Genomic DNA, 18,046 nt, shown 5'->3' with positions numbered 1-18,046 from the left:
ACATGCATAAGTGAACAAAATATGTAGAAAATGCTGCTTGGATTGTTTAAAGTTTCACCATTCCCTGTTATTATCCCAATTACTCTCATTTTATCATTGTATTAACACCTGCAGTGAAAAAAATACGTTTTCCGTTTGGTAGCCCGTCAGTCAATTTTTAGAAAACTATCAGACCTGCAGGAAATGTCCCACTGACATCTGTAAAATAAAGTTATTATTTTTTTTTTTTTTTTTTTTAACATGGTCTTTCTGGCTTCTGTGATTGGTACACTTTTTCTCCCCATTAAGAAGCCTGTTGATGGTAGTTTGACATTTGGAACATTTTGTAGGTGAATGACCTGGTCCTACTGTCTGTTGATTCATCTGATGCTCCCGATTGGTTTATCTGTTGCTGTGGTTCACTGTGTAAGGAACTTCCAGACGCCGTGCTGCTCTTCCTGTGCCAGGGGGCCCTGGCTATGCTGGACTGGAGAAACGGTGATTTAGGCCCAGGAGGGGAGACGCTGCTTCTAAACCTGCTTAGAGTTCTGCTGTCTCTCAGTGCACGGTAGGTATGGGTTCTTTTTTTAATGAGGTTATTAAGGTATATAGAAGCAATGAGAAATCCTATTATACATGACATTGCTATTCGTATGTGATTGTTTATTATTTTGTGACTAGTAAGTGCTAGCTCTTGAGCAACTCCACCAAACCGCTTTATTTTTTTTCTTAGATTTTCTTAGTTCAGTCCTTTTCTATTTAAAAAGCAGACAGGCTGTTAGGATTGCTACTTGCATCCTCTAAATCCCCCTTCCCCACAGGAACAAAGCACAATATGTGAGGTTATAGCTTGTTTGGGCAGCACAGTGATTAAGTGGTTAGCACTTATGTCTTGTAACACTGGGTTCCTCAGTTCTCATCCAGCCAGGACATTATCTGCATAGTTGTTCTCCCTGTGATTGTGTGGGGTTTCCTCTGGGTACTCAGGTTTTCTCTGGGTACTCAGGTTTCCTCCCACACCTCAAAGACAGACTGGTAGGTAATTAGCGATTGTTTAAATTGGTCCTAATATGCATGTGCGGGTTTAAAAATTTCAGCCGCAGCCTCCTATGGCAAAATCTAGTAACACTCTGTTGAGGGGCTAATGCAGATCTGATACTTAATTCAGGCATGGAGCCACAAAATACATTTTAAGGTAAGAAGTGCACCGAAGTTTACAGTGGTAGTAGACAAGGGGAAGTTGGCTTGTATTTTGTCACATGTAAGCTCACCATGCCTATGGTCATTATGTCTGGTTTAATTTTCTGTATTGCCCATGCCAGGGATCTACCTGGCTTCCCTTAATAAGGCCTTGTTTTAAAGCCTAGTTACTGCTGTCTGTTGGCTGGGAGAGTTCACATATGGCAAATACATCAGTGTACACCATATATGGATTTATGGATTCTTTGTAGAAATGGGAGAGTTGCTTGTATAAATCACTGAGCTCAGAACCTGGGTGAGGTGAAGGTAAACTCAACAAAGGCCGGGCAAGGTATCAAACTCTGTTCTCCTTTACTCTAAATGGAGGAGTGTCAATGAGAGGGAGTGTTAAAGTGGTTGTAAAGGCAGAAGGTTTTTACCATACTGAATTCTATGCAATAAGGTTAAAAAAAACCTTCTGCATGCTGCCCAACCCTAAATACATACCCGAGCCTGTTCTCAATGCAGTGATTTGCATGAGAGCTATGGTTTTCTTGGCTCTTTCCTTTCTCATTTTTTTTTTTTTTTAAAAGCCCGTAGCGTGTGAAACACACTCAAAAGACTTCACCCGGTGCATAAAAAGTGCACACACGCAAACGTGAACACACAAAAACTGCACAGGGTGTGCGAAAATGGTCTGGCCTCCGAAGAGGTTGGACCTATACCTTGATCCCCCGGGGCGCAAGACTCCTGACAGGGACTGAGGTACTTCCTATGGTTTGCCTGGCCGAAACCTGGCAAACCCCGTTCTCCAGGGGGACTGCCGAAACAGCCCACCCCAAGTACTGGGTGGGGCTCCCCCGAAGGGAGACCCCATGAGAGAGGGCGAACTTAGCCAGAAGGCCGTGTCCACCCTCTCCCAAGACTTTCAAGGTAGGCCCAGAGACCCACACCGTACTCGTCGTGCAGAGGAAGAAAAAGGTGATAGTGAAGTGACAAACACTACAAAGAAAAAGCACACACAAACAAAAAAGGTGGGGAAGGGGAAGTGGAGAGGTGAATTAGTGCCTAAGTGAAAAACAAAGGCAGGCCTTCCGGCCGGAATAAAAATTCCTCTGGTCGAAGCCAAAAGGCCTTGCCCAAGAGGCAGGTGCTTAAAAAAGTGTGCGTAGGTGCAGTGACCATGGTGCCGAAAAACTCAAGGCGAGCTGCCCCTCACCAGTGAGAATTAAGGCACCCCTGGGCTGCCACCCCAGGGGCACATACACTACGGGCTTTTTCTACCCCGGCTCTTTCCTTTCTCATTGGCTCAGATACAGCAGCCATTGACTCCCGCTGCTGTCAGTCACAATCATTGATGAGGGAGCCGGGATTGGGGCTGAGCCCCACTCTGTGTGACTCATGGAGACAGAGTGAGGCTCGGTAGCGAGTACGTCCAAATGCCCCATTAGCAACCGGCTATTCGCTTCTCGGCCTTTTGGCTAAGATCAAGTGTAGTATCTGTTCTTATCAGTGTTGGAATGGAACCTGAAGGTTAGTATCGGTGGTGGCCGAAGTATACCGGGGCGCTCTGGGCGTAACTGGAGGACCGGAGTAGGCCAAACCAGAGAAAGCCGGAGGGTTCCAATGCCTTCCTGATTTGAATGGGTCCGCCCCTACCAGTTTGAAGGGAGCAAGAAAGCTGGGAAATGACGGTTAGTATTGCTCCTGGATGTAATTGGTGAGGAATGGGGATGGCGGTGGGAGGGCCTTTCCTCCTGGGTTGAATCTGGCCTTGCAAAAGGCTTGTCCCCAGTTGAAGGCAGGCTCTCTCTAAGCTGTCCACGTTCCAAACCTCCTGATAGGCAAGGGCTACACTCGGTCTGGCCATTGGGCCGGGGTAGAGAAAGCCCGTAGTGTATGTGCCCCTGGGGTGGCAGCCCAGGGGTGCCTTAATTCTCACTGGTGAGGGGCAGCTCGCCTTGAGTTTTTCGGCACCATGGTCACTGCACCTACGCACACTTTTTTAAGCACCTGCCTCTTGGGCAAGGCCTTTTGGCTTCGACCAGAGGAATTTTTATTCCGGCCGGAAGGCCTGCCTTTGTTTTTCACTTAGGCACTAATTCACCTCTCCACTTCCCCTTCCCCACCTTTTTGTTTGTGTGTGCCTTTTCTTTGTAGTTTGTCACTTTTCTATCACCTTTTTTTACCTGCACGACTTGTAGGGTGTGGGTCCTCGGGCCCTACCTTGAGTCTTGGGAGGGGGCGGATATGGCCTTTTGGCTTGGTCTGCCCTCTCTCATGGGGTCTCCCTTCGGGGGAGCCCCACTTAGTACTCGGTGGGGGCTGTTTCGGCAGTCCCCCTGAAGAACGGGGTCAGTCTGGTTTCGGCCAGACAGACCATGAGTACCTTAAATCCCTGTCAGGAGTCTTGCGCCCCGGGGGATCGAGGTTCGGGTCCTACCTCTTCGGAGGGAAGACCATTTGTTTGCACACCCTGTGCACTTTTTGTGTTCCTCACGTTTGTGTGTGTGCACTTTTTTATGCACCGGGTGAAGTCTTTTGAGTGTGTTTCACACGCTACAGGCTTTTAAAAAGAGAATTAGCAACCGGCTATTTCATTTCAATAGGCAGTATAAATTAATATTTGGGCCAATTAAACAAGCGCCCAAGCGCTTGATGCACCTAAAACACTTTTTCAAAAAAAAAGTGGCTTAGTCATGTTTTTGAAGCTGCTTTTTGCCTGCTAAGTGAAAAACATTTACAAAAGCCCCAGTGTGCATGAAGTCTAACTGTCTTTTGTCTCTTCTATTCTTCTTAAAGGATCTTGATGTTTAACCAAATTCCACTTTGAACTTCTTTATGATTTTTCTTTGATTAAAGGTTTCATTTCCTGCAGGATTAGGAGTCTCTTTTAATTTATTAGAATGTAGTCCCCTTGCTATTGCCCCATGCCAGGGGCAGCTTGGGCTTGGCATTGCATTTTTTGGGGATTTTCAGAGAATAGCATTTAAAGTGATATTAAAGTCAAATATTTCCACAAAAAGTAGTGGGATGTTTGTTACCCTAAAGCAAGGAAAGCATTGAAGGAGAAGTAAAGAGAGCTTAGTCTTAGAGCTAGCGGGGGACAAATGCAGCATTGGGGCCGATGCTGCATCCACCTAGGTAAGTATGATTCTTTAAAAAAAAAAAGTTTTGACTTTATAACCATTTTAAAAACCACCACGTAATTTCACTTGTTAATGGTCTGTTACACTTAAATATCACTAATTCTTCAATGTTACGGATTTGCATGGCACGGATTTGCATGGCTGAACAACATTGTTTGCTAAGAAATGTAAGGCTCCTGTCTCATCTCAGCTGTAAAAATTAGGCCAGAGACTGGCTCCGAAGCTGCAAATATCAATAATTAAAGCATATCTTCATCCTTTTTTTTTTTAGCATTGCTTATCCCAATGGCCTCCCGTATATAGAATATACAGTATCTAACATTTGGATTATTTATAGTTTTATTTTATTTTTTTGTAAAAATACCTTTTATAGTTAGCTTTTCGCTCCTCTCCCGGTTGCGGCTGTATAGGATAACCTATACGTGATATCCCGAAGACTCCTGGTATATTGGCATCATCGATCCCAGGAGCCTTTGGGTATCCTAAGCAATGTGCGCCACCCACTGTCAATACTGCACATGCGTGAGACTGGGAGATGCGCTGAGTAGCCAGCTGCACAAAATCCCAGAATTCACTTGTGCTGGCTTTAGGATTTCTGCAGGTGACAATAAATTGCTATGTTGGCAAATAAATATATGGCCATAAATGAGAAAAAGCAAAGTAGATGCAGCTAATGATAAAAAGGATGAGGATGTGGTAATTCAATTTTTAGTTTGGAGACTGTAGCTCCTCTGTAATCTTATCTCATTTATTTATGTCTGTATTTTCTGATGTTCAACTTTAAGACGTTTTAAATAAATATTAAGAAAAAAAAGGTTTTTAGCCTATTTTGGTACTAGTCAGTTGTATTTGTTTTAGCTCTTCTCTTCCTAATCTGTTCTCTTCAGTCTGTTTTAGTCTATTCCTAAATGTTACTTTTGTTGTTTATATTTCAGCCTGAGGGAGTCCAGCGCGGCCTTGTATTTGTCCAGAATCCTAGCCTTGTGGACAAACGCAGCCCTGGGCTCTCTGCATTCCTGCTCCAAGGATCTGCAAGACTGTCTAAATGGCAGCTCAAGTACCATGTGCAGCCTTCTAGAATATGTGTACATACACTGGGAACATCCTTTGGATGCTGTCCGACATCAAACCAAGCAGATCTTCAGGAACATTCTCCAAATCCACCACACAGCTGTGATTGTGACATCCAACAGAGAAGTAGACCCGTTTCTTTGTCAGCTTACTCATAAATTACTGAGTCTGGAGTGGCACTCAAAGGGAAAATATGCCTCTCTGGCCTGTCTGGTGGAATGTGTTGGAACCGAACAGATCTTGTCTGTAGATCATATGATCCCAGAACAGATCCTGGATGTCATGTGGGACCAATCCTTTGCTCCATATGCTGCTAACCTCTTGGAAGCCATGTTTGTCAACCACAAAAAGCAACTTCTGGCCAGTAAAGAAAGCTGTTGGATTGAGCGTTGGCAGTGTGTTTGGGTCTCCCCTCTTCTCAGACGCCTCTGTGAAGAACATGTTACCCAGACTACGTACATCATTGATTATTATTTGCCTAAATTGCTCAAATGTAACCCTGAGAGTTTAACTTACATGATAGACCATCTACAGTCCTCTGCTGCCATCAGCATTGGTAAGTTGTATTCTGTGAGTCTGTGTCCTTGTTAAAACTCAAAATAACAAACCATCTGTATGCCCAATGTCTGATGGGAATGAACTTGTCAGGACAGAAATATAGACCACATATATAGAAATCACACTTATGCTTACTTTCTTTCACTTCCCTGACACCATCCAGCCACTAGGAGTGAAAGGAAAGCCTGATCTTGGCTATGAGCTGCTGGAGTTGAAGTTTTAACAGATCTGTGGAGTACCTAGTGGCAACTCCGATAGATGTAATTCTATTAAATGAGGAGAGTCATATTCTCTCCCTATACTGCCTTCTAAGCTGCAGCATTGAAGAAATGTTGCAGCTGTTCCATGTCAGCTATAGGACCAAGAACTGATTGATCACATGACCGCTGATCACTCAGTTCTGTCTGCTTCAAGCGGAGAGCAGGGATTACCAGTCACTGTTCTTTACTCCACTACTCCTCCAGTGCCAACTGGAGCGCTGGGCTGAGGAGCCATGCCCTGAGGGGTGGACCCAGCTGTCACATTGGCAGCTGGGTCGATCACTACAATATTGTCAAAACCCTTCCAGAGCTTGGTGCAGCTCTGCCACATCAGCTGATAGCAGGCAATAGCCTGCTATCAGCTGACTGGGTCACAGGAGATTAAAAGTAAGTGTACTCCTGTGACCATTCAGATATCTTGTATAGAAAAATGTTGGTCAGCATGCAGGTTTTTTGTTTCAAGTTATTTCAGAGCAAAGTTTTGTTGTTAAAAGGCCTTACTGAAAGCAATGGACTTTCTAGTGGAGGCATTTTGATTGCCTATCAGTAAAGTCCCATCTGGTTAGGATTTTTCTTTTTGCGCATTTTGATGTTCTGGAAAGTAAAACAAAATGCATGAAAATGTACAGTACATTGTTGGTTAGTTCTCTGTAATGTGACTATATGTCATGCTTATTGGCATAAACTGGGGTCACCTGTTTGAAGGTAGTAGAATTTTTTTTCATTCAGTTGATTGAACTGTTTTCTTTGTGGTGTCATCTTGCATATTTGTTGAAGTTAATATGTTCCTTGTTTTGCCAATAAAATACTGAGCCGTAGGGATCGACCATTATAGTTTTTCAGGGCCTATACCGGTTTTCCAGCGACCCTTCAGACCGATAGCTGATATTAGGTGCCAATATTCTGTACATTTTAACGTTTTTATTTTTATACTGTCCTTTTTACATTTTTTTTTTTCTCTTTCGTTCATTGACAGACACAGCTTCTGATTTTCTTGACCATTGGTTATACTGCCCCCTACAGGACTAGGACACTAGCCAGAAAAAGAACTTGACTACGCCTATGAGCAGTCCCAGGAGGTATACTCCCCCTCTCTGCTATAGGTACTCAGTTTTTTTTCTGCCTAGTCAAGAGTAAGGACCTAGTTCCCTGCTAGGATCTCCTGGCAATGTTTTCTTTAGAAAGATTTTTTTTTTTTCTCCTGGTTTTTTCCTGTGAGATCTACAATCAACTGCTGGACTGGGTGATGGGCTGGATAATCTGTATCCAGTGGTCACCCTAGTCTGGCCAGCACGCAAATGCAGACCTCAGCTCCGCACTAGGTCGGCCGCGACATAGCCCCACTGGACAGGGGCAGGCCTGCGAGTTAAACGCCTTGCGAGGTCGCATACGACCGGGTCTCGGCCTTGGTCGCAGCATTCCTCCTGGCCAACAGCCCACCCATTTCCATGGCGAGGAGGTTCTGTCTGGAGTGGTGCTCATCTGGTTCCTGGTATGGTGAGTAGCTATCCCCCCTCTTCCCCTGGAGGGTTTTGGGGTGGATACGGGCCCCTCCTTGGGACGGTCGGACTCCCTCCTTTCCGTTAGGCACCCCCCCTTGAGTCTGATGGCCTGTGGGTTATCTATCCCCCCCCTCTCTGCCCCCCCTTTCCTCCTCCACCTCTACTGGGGTTGTATGGTGGTTTGGCTACCTGCTGGGGCAGGGTGCTGTGCTGGCAATGGGGGGGGGTATGCAGCCGGCGATCGGCTGTGGGGTGGGGCTGTCCCTGGTGGGGGGCTCCTGCCATGGCCCCCTCTTCTTCCTTTTGTGTCTTGCCTGGGTCCAGGAGATCCACCCTGGGAGCCTCGTGGGGCCGCCATTTTGTTGTAGCCTATTTTCTGTATAGGCTGGTTGCCATGTTTGTGTAGCCAGGGTGGACATTTTGTGTTAGTCCGGCATTGAATTGAATGGCGACCATTACTGTGGAGCCTTCTGGGCATCCATTTTAGCTGTGAGAGCCCCTCCTTATCCCCTGGTGCTTACTCCTGGGCCTCTTTCTTTCTTGGATGCCGCACAAGGAGTGCTTTGATCCTGGTGCTGCCGGTGACTGCCTGGTGGGGTCCTCTCTCTCTGCTGCAGGATCAGGGGGTGCTCTGTGGCCGGTGACCGGGTGGTGTTACCAGCGTGGACTGAGTGTCCCTTAGCAGTGTGTTTTTTTTTTTTTTTTAATTTTTTGGGGTACTCTTATTCCTCATGGAGTCCTTGAAGCACATTTCCCCACCTGACCTTTTCCCAGAGCCTGCAGGGCCCTCAGGGTCCCAAACATCCATTGATGCACTGATGGCGGTCCTAGAGTCCTTTGTGTCCCAGATTGAGGTGGCTTTATGGCGGCTAGGTAGTAAAAAGTGCCCTCCGCCTTCCCCTGCTTCATCTGTCTTCTCAGATTCTGAATCTGATCTGGCCGCCACATACAGGCCCGCCCTGAAGGGTCTGCGGCCTCGCACCCTGAGTTTTTTTTTTTAGATAGTGAGGATGATTCCTCTCCTGTAGCCTTGCACGAAAAGGCGCTGGTGGACGCATTGATTGTGTCTGTGTGAGGACGCAGCTAAAGCTGTGGCGGAGGCACCAGTTCACTTTGGCACTCACAAACTGTCTAGAGTGGCGAAGGTGTTTCCGTTTCCTTCCTATTTTGACAGATTTGTCTAAAAAAAAAAAAAGTGTGAACGTCCAAAATGTCCCTTTTTGGTCCCTAAGCGATTCACAATGAGGTACCCATTTGAAGAGTCCCTCCTTAAGAAGTGGACTTTTCCACCAGTAGTGGATCCCCCGGTTTCCAGGTTGAATAAGGCGACCATAATTCCAGTAGAAGAATTGCTGGCTTTTAAGGATACTGCTGACAGAAAGGCGAAGGCTGTGGCCCGCAATATGTTCACTGTGGCCGGCTCGGTACTCAGACCGGTCTTCGCCATTGCCCTGGTGTCACAAACTTTAACCGAGTGGGCTAAGCTTTTACGCCGTGACCTGGAGGGTGAGCAGCTCCCATCTGCCTTTGCGGAGCTGGCAGACCAGTTGGTTCAAGGGCTGCAGTTTATCTGTGATGCCTCTTTGGATTCGGCTCCCCTGATTTCTAGACTGTCTGTCTGTTTCAGCAGTGGTCCTTAGACGTATTTTGTGGCTCAAATGTTGGTCTGCGGACCAGACCTCTAAAAGAGCCTTAACTGATCTTCCTTTTCTGGGAGATCGCCTGTTAGGAGCTACCATTGATGACATCATTTGGAGTTACCCTGGATGACATCATTAGGAGTCTCACGGGGGGAAGAGCACCTTTCTTCCGCAGGCTAGTAAGGGTAAAGAACCTTGTCGCAGACGTGGCCCGTCCTTCTCGGCTCACAGGAAGCTTTTTTCGTCCCTCAGGGTCAGCTGACAAGGGTTCAAAGCCTTTCAAGGCCTCTTTGAGGGGATCCAAGCAAACTTGTCCTGGCAAGTCCGAAGCTAGGTTCTCCTGACCCGCAGACAAGGCTCCGTCTACGTGAAGGTGCACCCTCACCAGTGCCTGGGTATGGAGGATGTCTTCACTGGTTTCCGAGCCCGTGAACCACCTTGGTGCAAGACAAGTGGGTCCACAAAGTGATATGGTTCGGCTACAAGATCGAGTTCCATTCTTGCCCTCCAGAGAGGTTCTTTACTTGCATTGTGCTTCTGTCCCTGGACCGATTGCAAGCCCTCTTCAGGACGGTGCAAGACCTGTTACTTCAAGGGGTAATTTTTCCGGTTCCAACTCCGGAATGTTTTCAGGGGTTTTATTCAAACCTGTTCACTGTCCCGAAGCAAGAAGGAAAGGTGTGTCCAATTCTGGATGTCAAGGCCCTGAACTGCCTTGTGCGGGTACAGAAGTTCAGAATGTAGTCTGTTCTCGGTAGTGGCATCCGTGCAACAGGGGGATTTCCTTGCCTCTATCAACAGCAAGGACGCTTACTTACACATTCCAATATGTGTCTGTCACCAACGCTTTCTCCTCTTTGCCGTGGGAGAGGAGCATTATCAGTTAGTGGCGTTACTCTTTGGTCTTAACAAAGGCGTTGGCTCTGGTGCTGGCGTTGTTACGTCAGCGAGGAATCACAGTGCTGGGCTACCTGGACGACCTTCTCTTGCGAGTAGAGTCTCCTACTCTGATGGACAACGTGGACATCACTATAGGGAGTTCGGCTGGCTTCTGAATTTTCAGAAGTCTCTCTGGTTCCTTCCACAATACTGAACTATCTGGCTCTGACTCTAGACTCTGCTGTAGCCAGAGTGTTCCTTCCTGTAGACAAACTCCAGAAGTTGCATGCTGTGATTCATCTCCTGCTGTCCAGCAGATGTTGGTCGATCCAGACTTGCATGCGGGTGCTGGGACTGATGGTTTCTACCTTCCAGGCAGGCCCGTTTGCACAGTTCCATATTAGGTCCATATGAGGTTCCTTCAAAGGGAGATCTTAGCCAAATGGGACAAGTGTCCGAAGTCTCTGGACAATCAGATTCAGCTGAGACGAAAAACAAAAAGGTCTCTGATTTGGTGGCTTCGCTCTCCAGTTCTTCGCCAGGGCAAATCTTTTCTCCCCCTGTATTGGACAGTGGTCACCATGGATGCCAGTCTGTCCAGTTGGGGAGGTGTCTTTGATCGGCACTTTTGGGAGTTTGGACAATGGAAGAGTCCAGACTCCCGATCAGCGTCCTGGAACTCCAAGCGATCAGGCCGTGCCTGAAACACTGGACGGATCGCCTTCAGGGGTGTCCAGTGTGAATCCAATCAGACAATGCCACAGCTGTGGCTTATGTCAATCACCAGGGTGGAATAAGAAGTGTATTGGCAGCTCTGGAGGTGGCCGGCATTCTTCGGTGGGCAGAACGTTTTTGTTCGGACACTCTCTGCCGTACACTTTCCAGGGGGGGGGGGGGGGGAAATTGACAGGCGGATTATCTCAGTCAGCAGGCGTTGGACCAAGGGGAGTGGTCCCTTCATCCAGGGGTGTTTAGTCAGCTGTGTCTCTGATGGGGCACCCCCCAGGTGGATCTGTTGGTGTCTGGGGTCAACAGGAAGGTGTACAGGTTTGTGGCACATACACGGGATCTGCTAGCGGATGCCACTGATGCGCTGGTGTTCCTGTGTGGCCAGTATTGTCTGATTTACGCCTTCCCTCCTCTCAAGCTTCTGCCAAGACTCTTGCGCAGGATCGAGGCAGAAGGAATTCCGGTCATTCTAGTGGCCCCCGGATTGCCCCTCACCAGGCTTTGTTCGCCGACCTGGTGCGGCTGGTTGCTGACACCCCTTGGAGACTACCTCTTAGGGAAGATCTGCTGTCCCAATCTTCCATCCTGCTTTACAGTCGCTGGCTTTGATGTTGAAAGCCAGGTGCTGAAGGATAGAGGTTTGTCTGGGTCGGTGATTCCCACACTACTGAAGGCTAGGAAGTCTACTTCTAGGAAGATCTACCATTGTACATGGAAAGCGTACATTTAGTGTTGTGAGTCGCTTGGTGTTTACCCTCGCTCTTTTTCGGTGGCTCGGGTCTTCACCTTCACCAACGGGGGGGTTGAGCAGAAATTAGCCTTAAGTACCATTAAGGGTCAGGTGTCGGCTTTGGCGGTCTTTTTTCAATGTCCCTTGGCCACGCACTCCCTGGTGCGTACGTTTATTAAGGGGGTTTAACATTTGACTCCAGCAGTGCGGTCCCCACTACCGGCTTGGGATCTCAACTTGGTACTTGAATCTCTCCAAAAGCCTCCCTTTGAGAACATTTGGGAGATTCCTCTGCTTATGCTGTCTCAGAAGGTGGCCTTTTTGGTGGCTATCACCTCTGTGCGCAGGGTGTCGGAATTGGTGGCGTTGTGTTGTCGTTCCCTTTATTGGGTGATCCACAAGGATAAGGTGATTCTTTGCCCCTGTCTGTCGTACCTTCCAAAAGTTGTCTCTGATTTCCATCTGAATGAGGACATTGCGTTGCCTTCCCTGTGTTCCAGGCCAAAACATCCTAAGGAAATTGCGTTGCATGCCCTGGATGTGGTTCGGGCTATTCCGGTGTACCTGGCAGCTACGGGGTCTTTTAGGAAGTCAGACTCACTATTTGTGCTTACGGATGGGCCTCAAAAAGGACTATCCGCTTCATCTACGACCATTTCTAGATGGATCAGACAGAGGGTGACTCAGGCCTTTTCGATTAAGGGTCCGGTTCCTCCTTTCCTTGTGAAGGCACACTCTACGCAGGCACCCAGTGCTTATTGGGCCTTTTGTCATCAGGCATCAGTAACGCAGGTGTGCAAGACGGCTACTTGGTCGTCAGTACACACTTTCACAACATTTAATAAAGTGTATGTGTTGGCATCTGCGGATGCCTCTTTTGGCCGCAAGGTTTTGCAGGCTGCTGTTTAGGGGGCTTGTTCCCTCTTTGGGGAAGTATGTTTTTCAGGTGGGCTCCATTTATTTTGGTTGAGCTCCTGTTAACTGGTTGGCTACGGTTTAGCCTTGGGAATTTTTTCTTTGCTGTTCCCACCCCTCATGTTTGACACTGTTTTGGGACGTCCCAATGGGGAAGAAGATCAGGAGCTGTGTCCGTCAGTGAACGAAAGAGAAAATGGGATTTTTGACTTACCGTAAAATTTATCTCTCTGATGTTCATTGACAGACACAGCACCCACCCCTCTATGGAGTGGTAATATTCTGACACTGCTTGTAACAAAACGGAGTACCTATAGCAAAGAGGGGGAGTATACCTCCTCCTGGGACTACCCATAGGCGTAGTAAGTTCTTTTTCTGCCTAGTGTTTTACTCCTGTAGGGGGCAGTATAAATAATGGTCAAGAAGATCAGGAGCTGTGTCCGTCATTGAACATCAGAGAAATGGATTTTACAGTAAGACAAATCCCATTTATTTATTTTTTATCCCTTTTATTGCCGTCACAAGGAATGTTACCATCCCTTGTGACCATAGTTAGCAGTGAGAGGTACTCTTTATTGATGGATCTGGGGTCTATAAGACCCCAAATACCGCCTCTGCACTTAAAAGCATTCAAAACGCCAAGTTTGGCTGTTTTGAATGCTGTCATTTTTTAAAAAATCTGGTACTGGTTAAGGCTCCAGTAACCGGAAGTGATGTCATGACATCTCTTCCAGGTTACTACATCGGAGACCGCCAGGCGTGCCGAATTCCAATCGCTCCGAATCGGTTGTTATTATAAGAAAGCTGACCATCGGCTCTAAAAACTGTAACGGGGTGATGCCTGTAGCTGCAGGCATCACTCCGGTACACCCACTTGAAGCAAAATCGGCAAGTTTGTGACCGAAACTGATACTTAAAGTGAATATCGGCCCCCGATAATCAGTCGATCCCTACAGAGCAGTCTTTCAATGGAGTGATTAATAAAAGGTTATTTACACTTGTTTAAAACCTGTAGGATCCAGCAGTAACCGAGGGGCTCTAGGCGCTCTTATGGCGTGTCTGAGGACAGCCCGGGCACATGGACATCTTCGATTTACAGAAAATTACGCATGGAATGGTCGGGTCTCCACTGGTTTGATACAACAAGGCCTTGTCCATAGGCATGATCAGGTGAGAAACCCTGGATAGTTTTCTTAACCACTTTACAACCGGAGGATTTTGCTGTCTTCCGTCCAGGCCACTTTTTGCGATTCGGCGCTGTGCGACTTCAACTGACAATTACGCGGTCGTGCGACGCCGTACCCAAACGAAATTTACGTCCTTTTTTTCCCACAAACAGAGCTTTCTTTTGGCGGTATTTGATCACCTGTGCGATTTTTACTTTTTGCGCTATAAACAAAAAAAGAGCGTTTATTTTGAAAAAATAACAATATTTTTCACATTTTTTTTATATGAAATTCCCCCCAAAAAAGATGTAAAAACCAATTTTTTTAAAAGTTTTTGGCCAATTTGTTTTATGCTACATATGTTTGGTAAAAAAAATCGCAATAAGCGTATTTTGATTGGTTTGCGCAAAAGTTATTGCGTTTACTAACAAAGGGAAAGATTTCTGTCATTTTTGGTGTTTTTTTTTTAACGCGTAATGGCGGCGATCTGCGATTTTTTTTTGCAGGACTGCGACATTGCGGCGGACAGACCGGACCCCTGACTGACATTTTTGACACTTTTGGGGGTACCAGTGACATTACTGCAGTAATCAGTGCTATATATATGCACTGTTACTGTAAAAATGTCACTGGCAGGGAAGGGGTTAATTTTATTGGAGAGGGAGGGGTTAATGTATGCCTGGTGCTTACTGACGTGTAGGGGGGGAGGTGACTATGTGATTCATGGACAGATCGGATGTCCAGCTATGCTGAACAGTCCGATCTGTCACTCCCTGTCACTATGGAGATCCGCCCGCTGTGTTTACACACAGCGGGCGGATCTCCAGACTCGATCCCCGACGATCGGGTAAGAGCAGCGGCGATCGCCGCTGCTCCTCCCCTGGCCCGACTCCCGCTGTGAATGAAAACAGCGGGAGCGAGCCTCCGGCGGCGCGCAAGCGCCGCCCAGAAGGGGAGGAGTCCAGTCACGTTAATACTACGTGACTGGACGATAACGAACCACTCTGCCGCAGTAGTATTACTGTGAGCGGTTGCAGAGTGGTTAATATTGCTTGCCAGGAGTAGAATTTTCTGACATTATTAAAATTACAGCTTGCCAATAAAATATGATTCACCTTTTAGGCCTCTTGCACTCAGCAATAAAAAATGCCATTTTACTGATTTGAAATGAGAGGCATTGTCTATGAAACCCCATGCACACAGCTGAGTAAAGACCAGTATTACATCGATGATTACAGAGCAGTAAAACAAAAATAGAACATTTTACATTTGAGTGCAGTAATTTTTCTCGCATATGCGTGTTTACTTGTCTAATGTTTAAGCGAGTATAAATGTGGATATTACAACACTGGCAATGAAGAATTTTACTCGTCTATACCAACCTTTTTCAACCAAGGTGCCTTGAGGTTTCTTCAGGGGTGCCTTGGCAAAACGCCTAAAGATTGCCCAAAAAATGTATACAAGCCAGCAGGTGGATGAAGCCTGCCTTTTTAGTTGCACAAAGCCACAGGTTTTGTATTGTGCACCATTTAAACCTACCAGCCACCGGCGTTGTAACAACCAGTGATGTCATCAGTGTTGATAAGAAGGGTGTTGATCGCTTGTACAGCATCCTTATTATGAACCTCCCCTGCCGCTCTCCCTCAACACTGGGGTCACATTAGTTGAGTGATGGAGAGAAACTGAGGGAGAGGAGAAACACTGGAATAATAGTCAGTACCAGTGTTCAAAAGTGTATTTGCTTTGGAAGAATAAATCGCCTCAAATGTTGGGTGTTCTACGTGTGTCGATGCAGCCGCATTATGTAAAACTATTAGAATAGTTTTTTATATTTTAGAATGGGGAGCCTCGAGATTATCCATCATTTTAAAGGGTGCCTTGAGACTGTCCATAATTTTAAAGGGTGCCTTGAGACTGTCCATAATTTTAAAGGGTGCCTTGAGACTGTCCATAATTTTAAAGGGTGCCTTGAGACTGTCCATAATTTTAAAGGGTGCATTGAGACTATTCCATAATTTTAAAGGGTGCCTTGACTGAAAAAAAGGTTGAGAAACACTGGTCTAAAAAAAGGAAAAACATTTTTTTTCTTGGTTTCGGTTATAACATTTAGCAAAAAGTAATTTTTCTTCTTCACTGATGTGCACCGATGAGGCTGCACTGATAGTCCATGATGGGCACTGATGGGACAGCACTGATGGGGCGGCACTGAGAAGCACCCACAGGCTGCACTGGTGGGTACTGATTGGCACTGATGGGGCTGCGTTGATGATCAGTGTCCTGATTATCAGTGTAAACAAATTACTGACAGCCCTGCTGGGTATCGGCTGTCCTTTCCTCACACAGACAAAGCGTGTGAGAAAAGCACTGCCAAAAACCGGCAAGTCTGTTTAGATGTGATCAGCTGCAACTGATCACATGGTAAAGGGCAACTGTGATCGGCCCTCAGAAAACAACACATATAATGGAGAGGCTGCGCACCCCAAAGTAAGAACTGGAGAAAGAAAGTACACAAGTACAAATCCCCAGGGTTTTTTTTTTTAGCAGCAATGACTTAAGTATAGAATATATAAAAATGTGGTATTTGTTTTAAAAAACTTTTACTTTTATTTATGCATAGTAAAAATGTATAAAAAAACACACATAATAAAACAATCCCCATGAGGAGAGAAAAACTGGTAGATTATGAGCTCTGGTTACAAACATAATTGACATGGTGTAACAAAAAATGAATGACAATCGCATGATAAGATGATCACATAGAGATTCAGAAAGCACCAACTCGTTTCGACCTATGAGATGAGGTCTTCTTTAGGGGGTTCTGTGATGTCAAATTGGCGATATTAGTTAGGAACCATAAAGCATGTTGATGACTAAGGAGTCGTCTTCCAAAATGGAGGCATGAATCCTCCCACCGAGGCAGCGAAGAAGATGCACAGGGCTACAAGGAGCCACATCTATAGCCTACCAAACGGGGCGTAGACACCTGCTGGTATCACCACGATATGTGGACATGGTTCATAGATTCAGGTATGTCCATGTTGAATAATCTTCTGTGATCGGCTCTTTACCGTGATCTGTGATCAGCTGTGTCCAAAGGACACAGCATTCCCAGGGGGGCACAAGGAAGGAGGGGTTCTGGAAAGATGTCTATGGACGCCGTCCCAGAACTGGATGCCTGAACTATTGCCATCTTTTGGCTATAACGCGATCTGGAACAAGTTAAATGAATAGTTTTTTGGGACCAAGCTGGGTCCAAACAAACTGTTTGCTTCATTATCAGATGCAGTGGCTGTGTGCGCTATATGAACTCTATTGTAGCCTCAGCTAAATACAGTATACTGGGCTGTGTTTCAGTAGTAATATGAGGTCTGCTCCTGGGACAAAATTTAAGTTTGGCTGAGCACTGCCCAGCCATTAACAGGAAGCTCTTTATTCTGTGAATAAATACAAAGCTTTCTTTGAATAAAGGCATAGACCGAAACGTCACCCACCCATCTCTCCGCCTCAGCCAATCAGAGGAAGCTTTTTATTCATTTAGAAAAAAAGGCTGCCTGTGAGTGGTTAAGCAGCGCTCACTCTGACTTAATTTTGTTGCAGGAACACTGCTGAAACCTTTATGTATCTGATGGAACATACAATTCATAATGCAGACACAGCTGCTGCAACTGTGAAATAAATGGTTCACAAAAACTGAACATGGAGATCAGCTTCAAGACAACATGGTTATGATGAATGAACTATTTGAAAAAGAGTGATTATGGGAATTTACTTTAAGTAGTGGGGTGAATTAAAGTACTTGTCAGTCAAACTATCACAACACTGAAAAAGGACCTGGTAAAGGGTTAGTTTGCCTTTTCAGAAAAAATTAAAAGGTGAACTAACAGTACATCCTCCCTACCCCCCAGTCCTCAGTGTACTAACCTCCGTGGGTGATGAGTTTTCAGTGCTTACAGAGCCTTTGCTCTATGAAATCCCTGCTTTTCGCTCATTTTTTCCCTGTAGCATTTCTGGGACAGATATGAGCAAAAACTCTGTGCTGGCACTGATCAACTGGAATTGCTCTGATCCGTCCTGGAAGCCCTGGAAGAGAAACCGGAATTTACACTCCTGGACCACTACACCAGCTGAATGGGCACTGACAGCTCATCACCCAAGGGGTTATGTACAGTAAGGACTGGGGGGGTCCAATGTTAGCCTTTTAATTTTTTCTGAAAAGGTGATCTTACACCTTAACCACTTCCCACCGGCCGCACTCATAAATGCGGCCTATCGGCGGGTGGGCTTTAACC

The 18,046-nt window shown here is 46.2% G+C and overlaps 1 protein-coding gene across 2 annotated transcripts in view; it reads left to right on the top strand.

Moving 5' to 3' along the window:
• THADA (THADA armadillo repeat containing) overlaps nt 1-18,046 on the top strand; it is a 1,178,628-nt gene that overhangs the window by 39,227 nt on the left and 1,121,355 nt on the right. For both annotated transcript variants that reach the window (XM_082249837.1, XM_082249838.1), the window contains exons 10-12: nt 330-547; nt 5,243-5,934; nt 13,607-13,761. In XM_082249837.1, coding sequence (XP_082105963.1) covers nt 330-547; nt 5,243-5,934; nt 13,607-13,761 — 1,065 coding nt within the window. The remainder of the gene's footprint in view (nt 1-329; nt 548-5,242; nt 5,935-13,606; nt 13,762-18,046) is intronic.

This window comes from Pelophylax lessonae (assembly GCF_965119305.1).
Source record: "Pelophylax lessonae genome assembly, chromosome: 3".
Classification (NCBI taxonomy): domain Eukaryota; kingdom Metazoa; phylum Chordata; class Amphibia; order Anura; family Ranidae; genus Pelophylax; species Pelophylax lessonae.
This window is presented reverse-complemented; position numbering and strand designations above follow the sequence as displayed.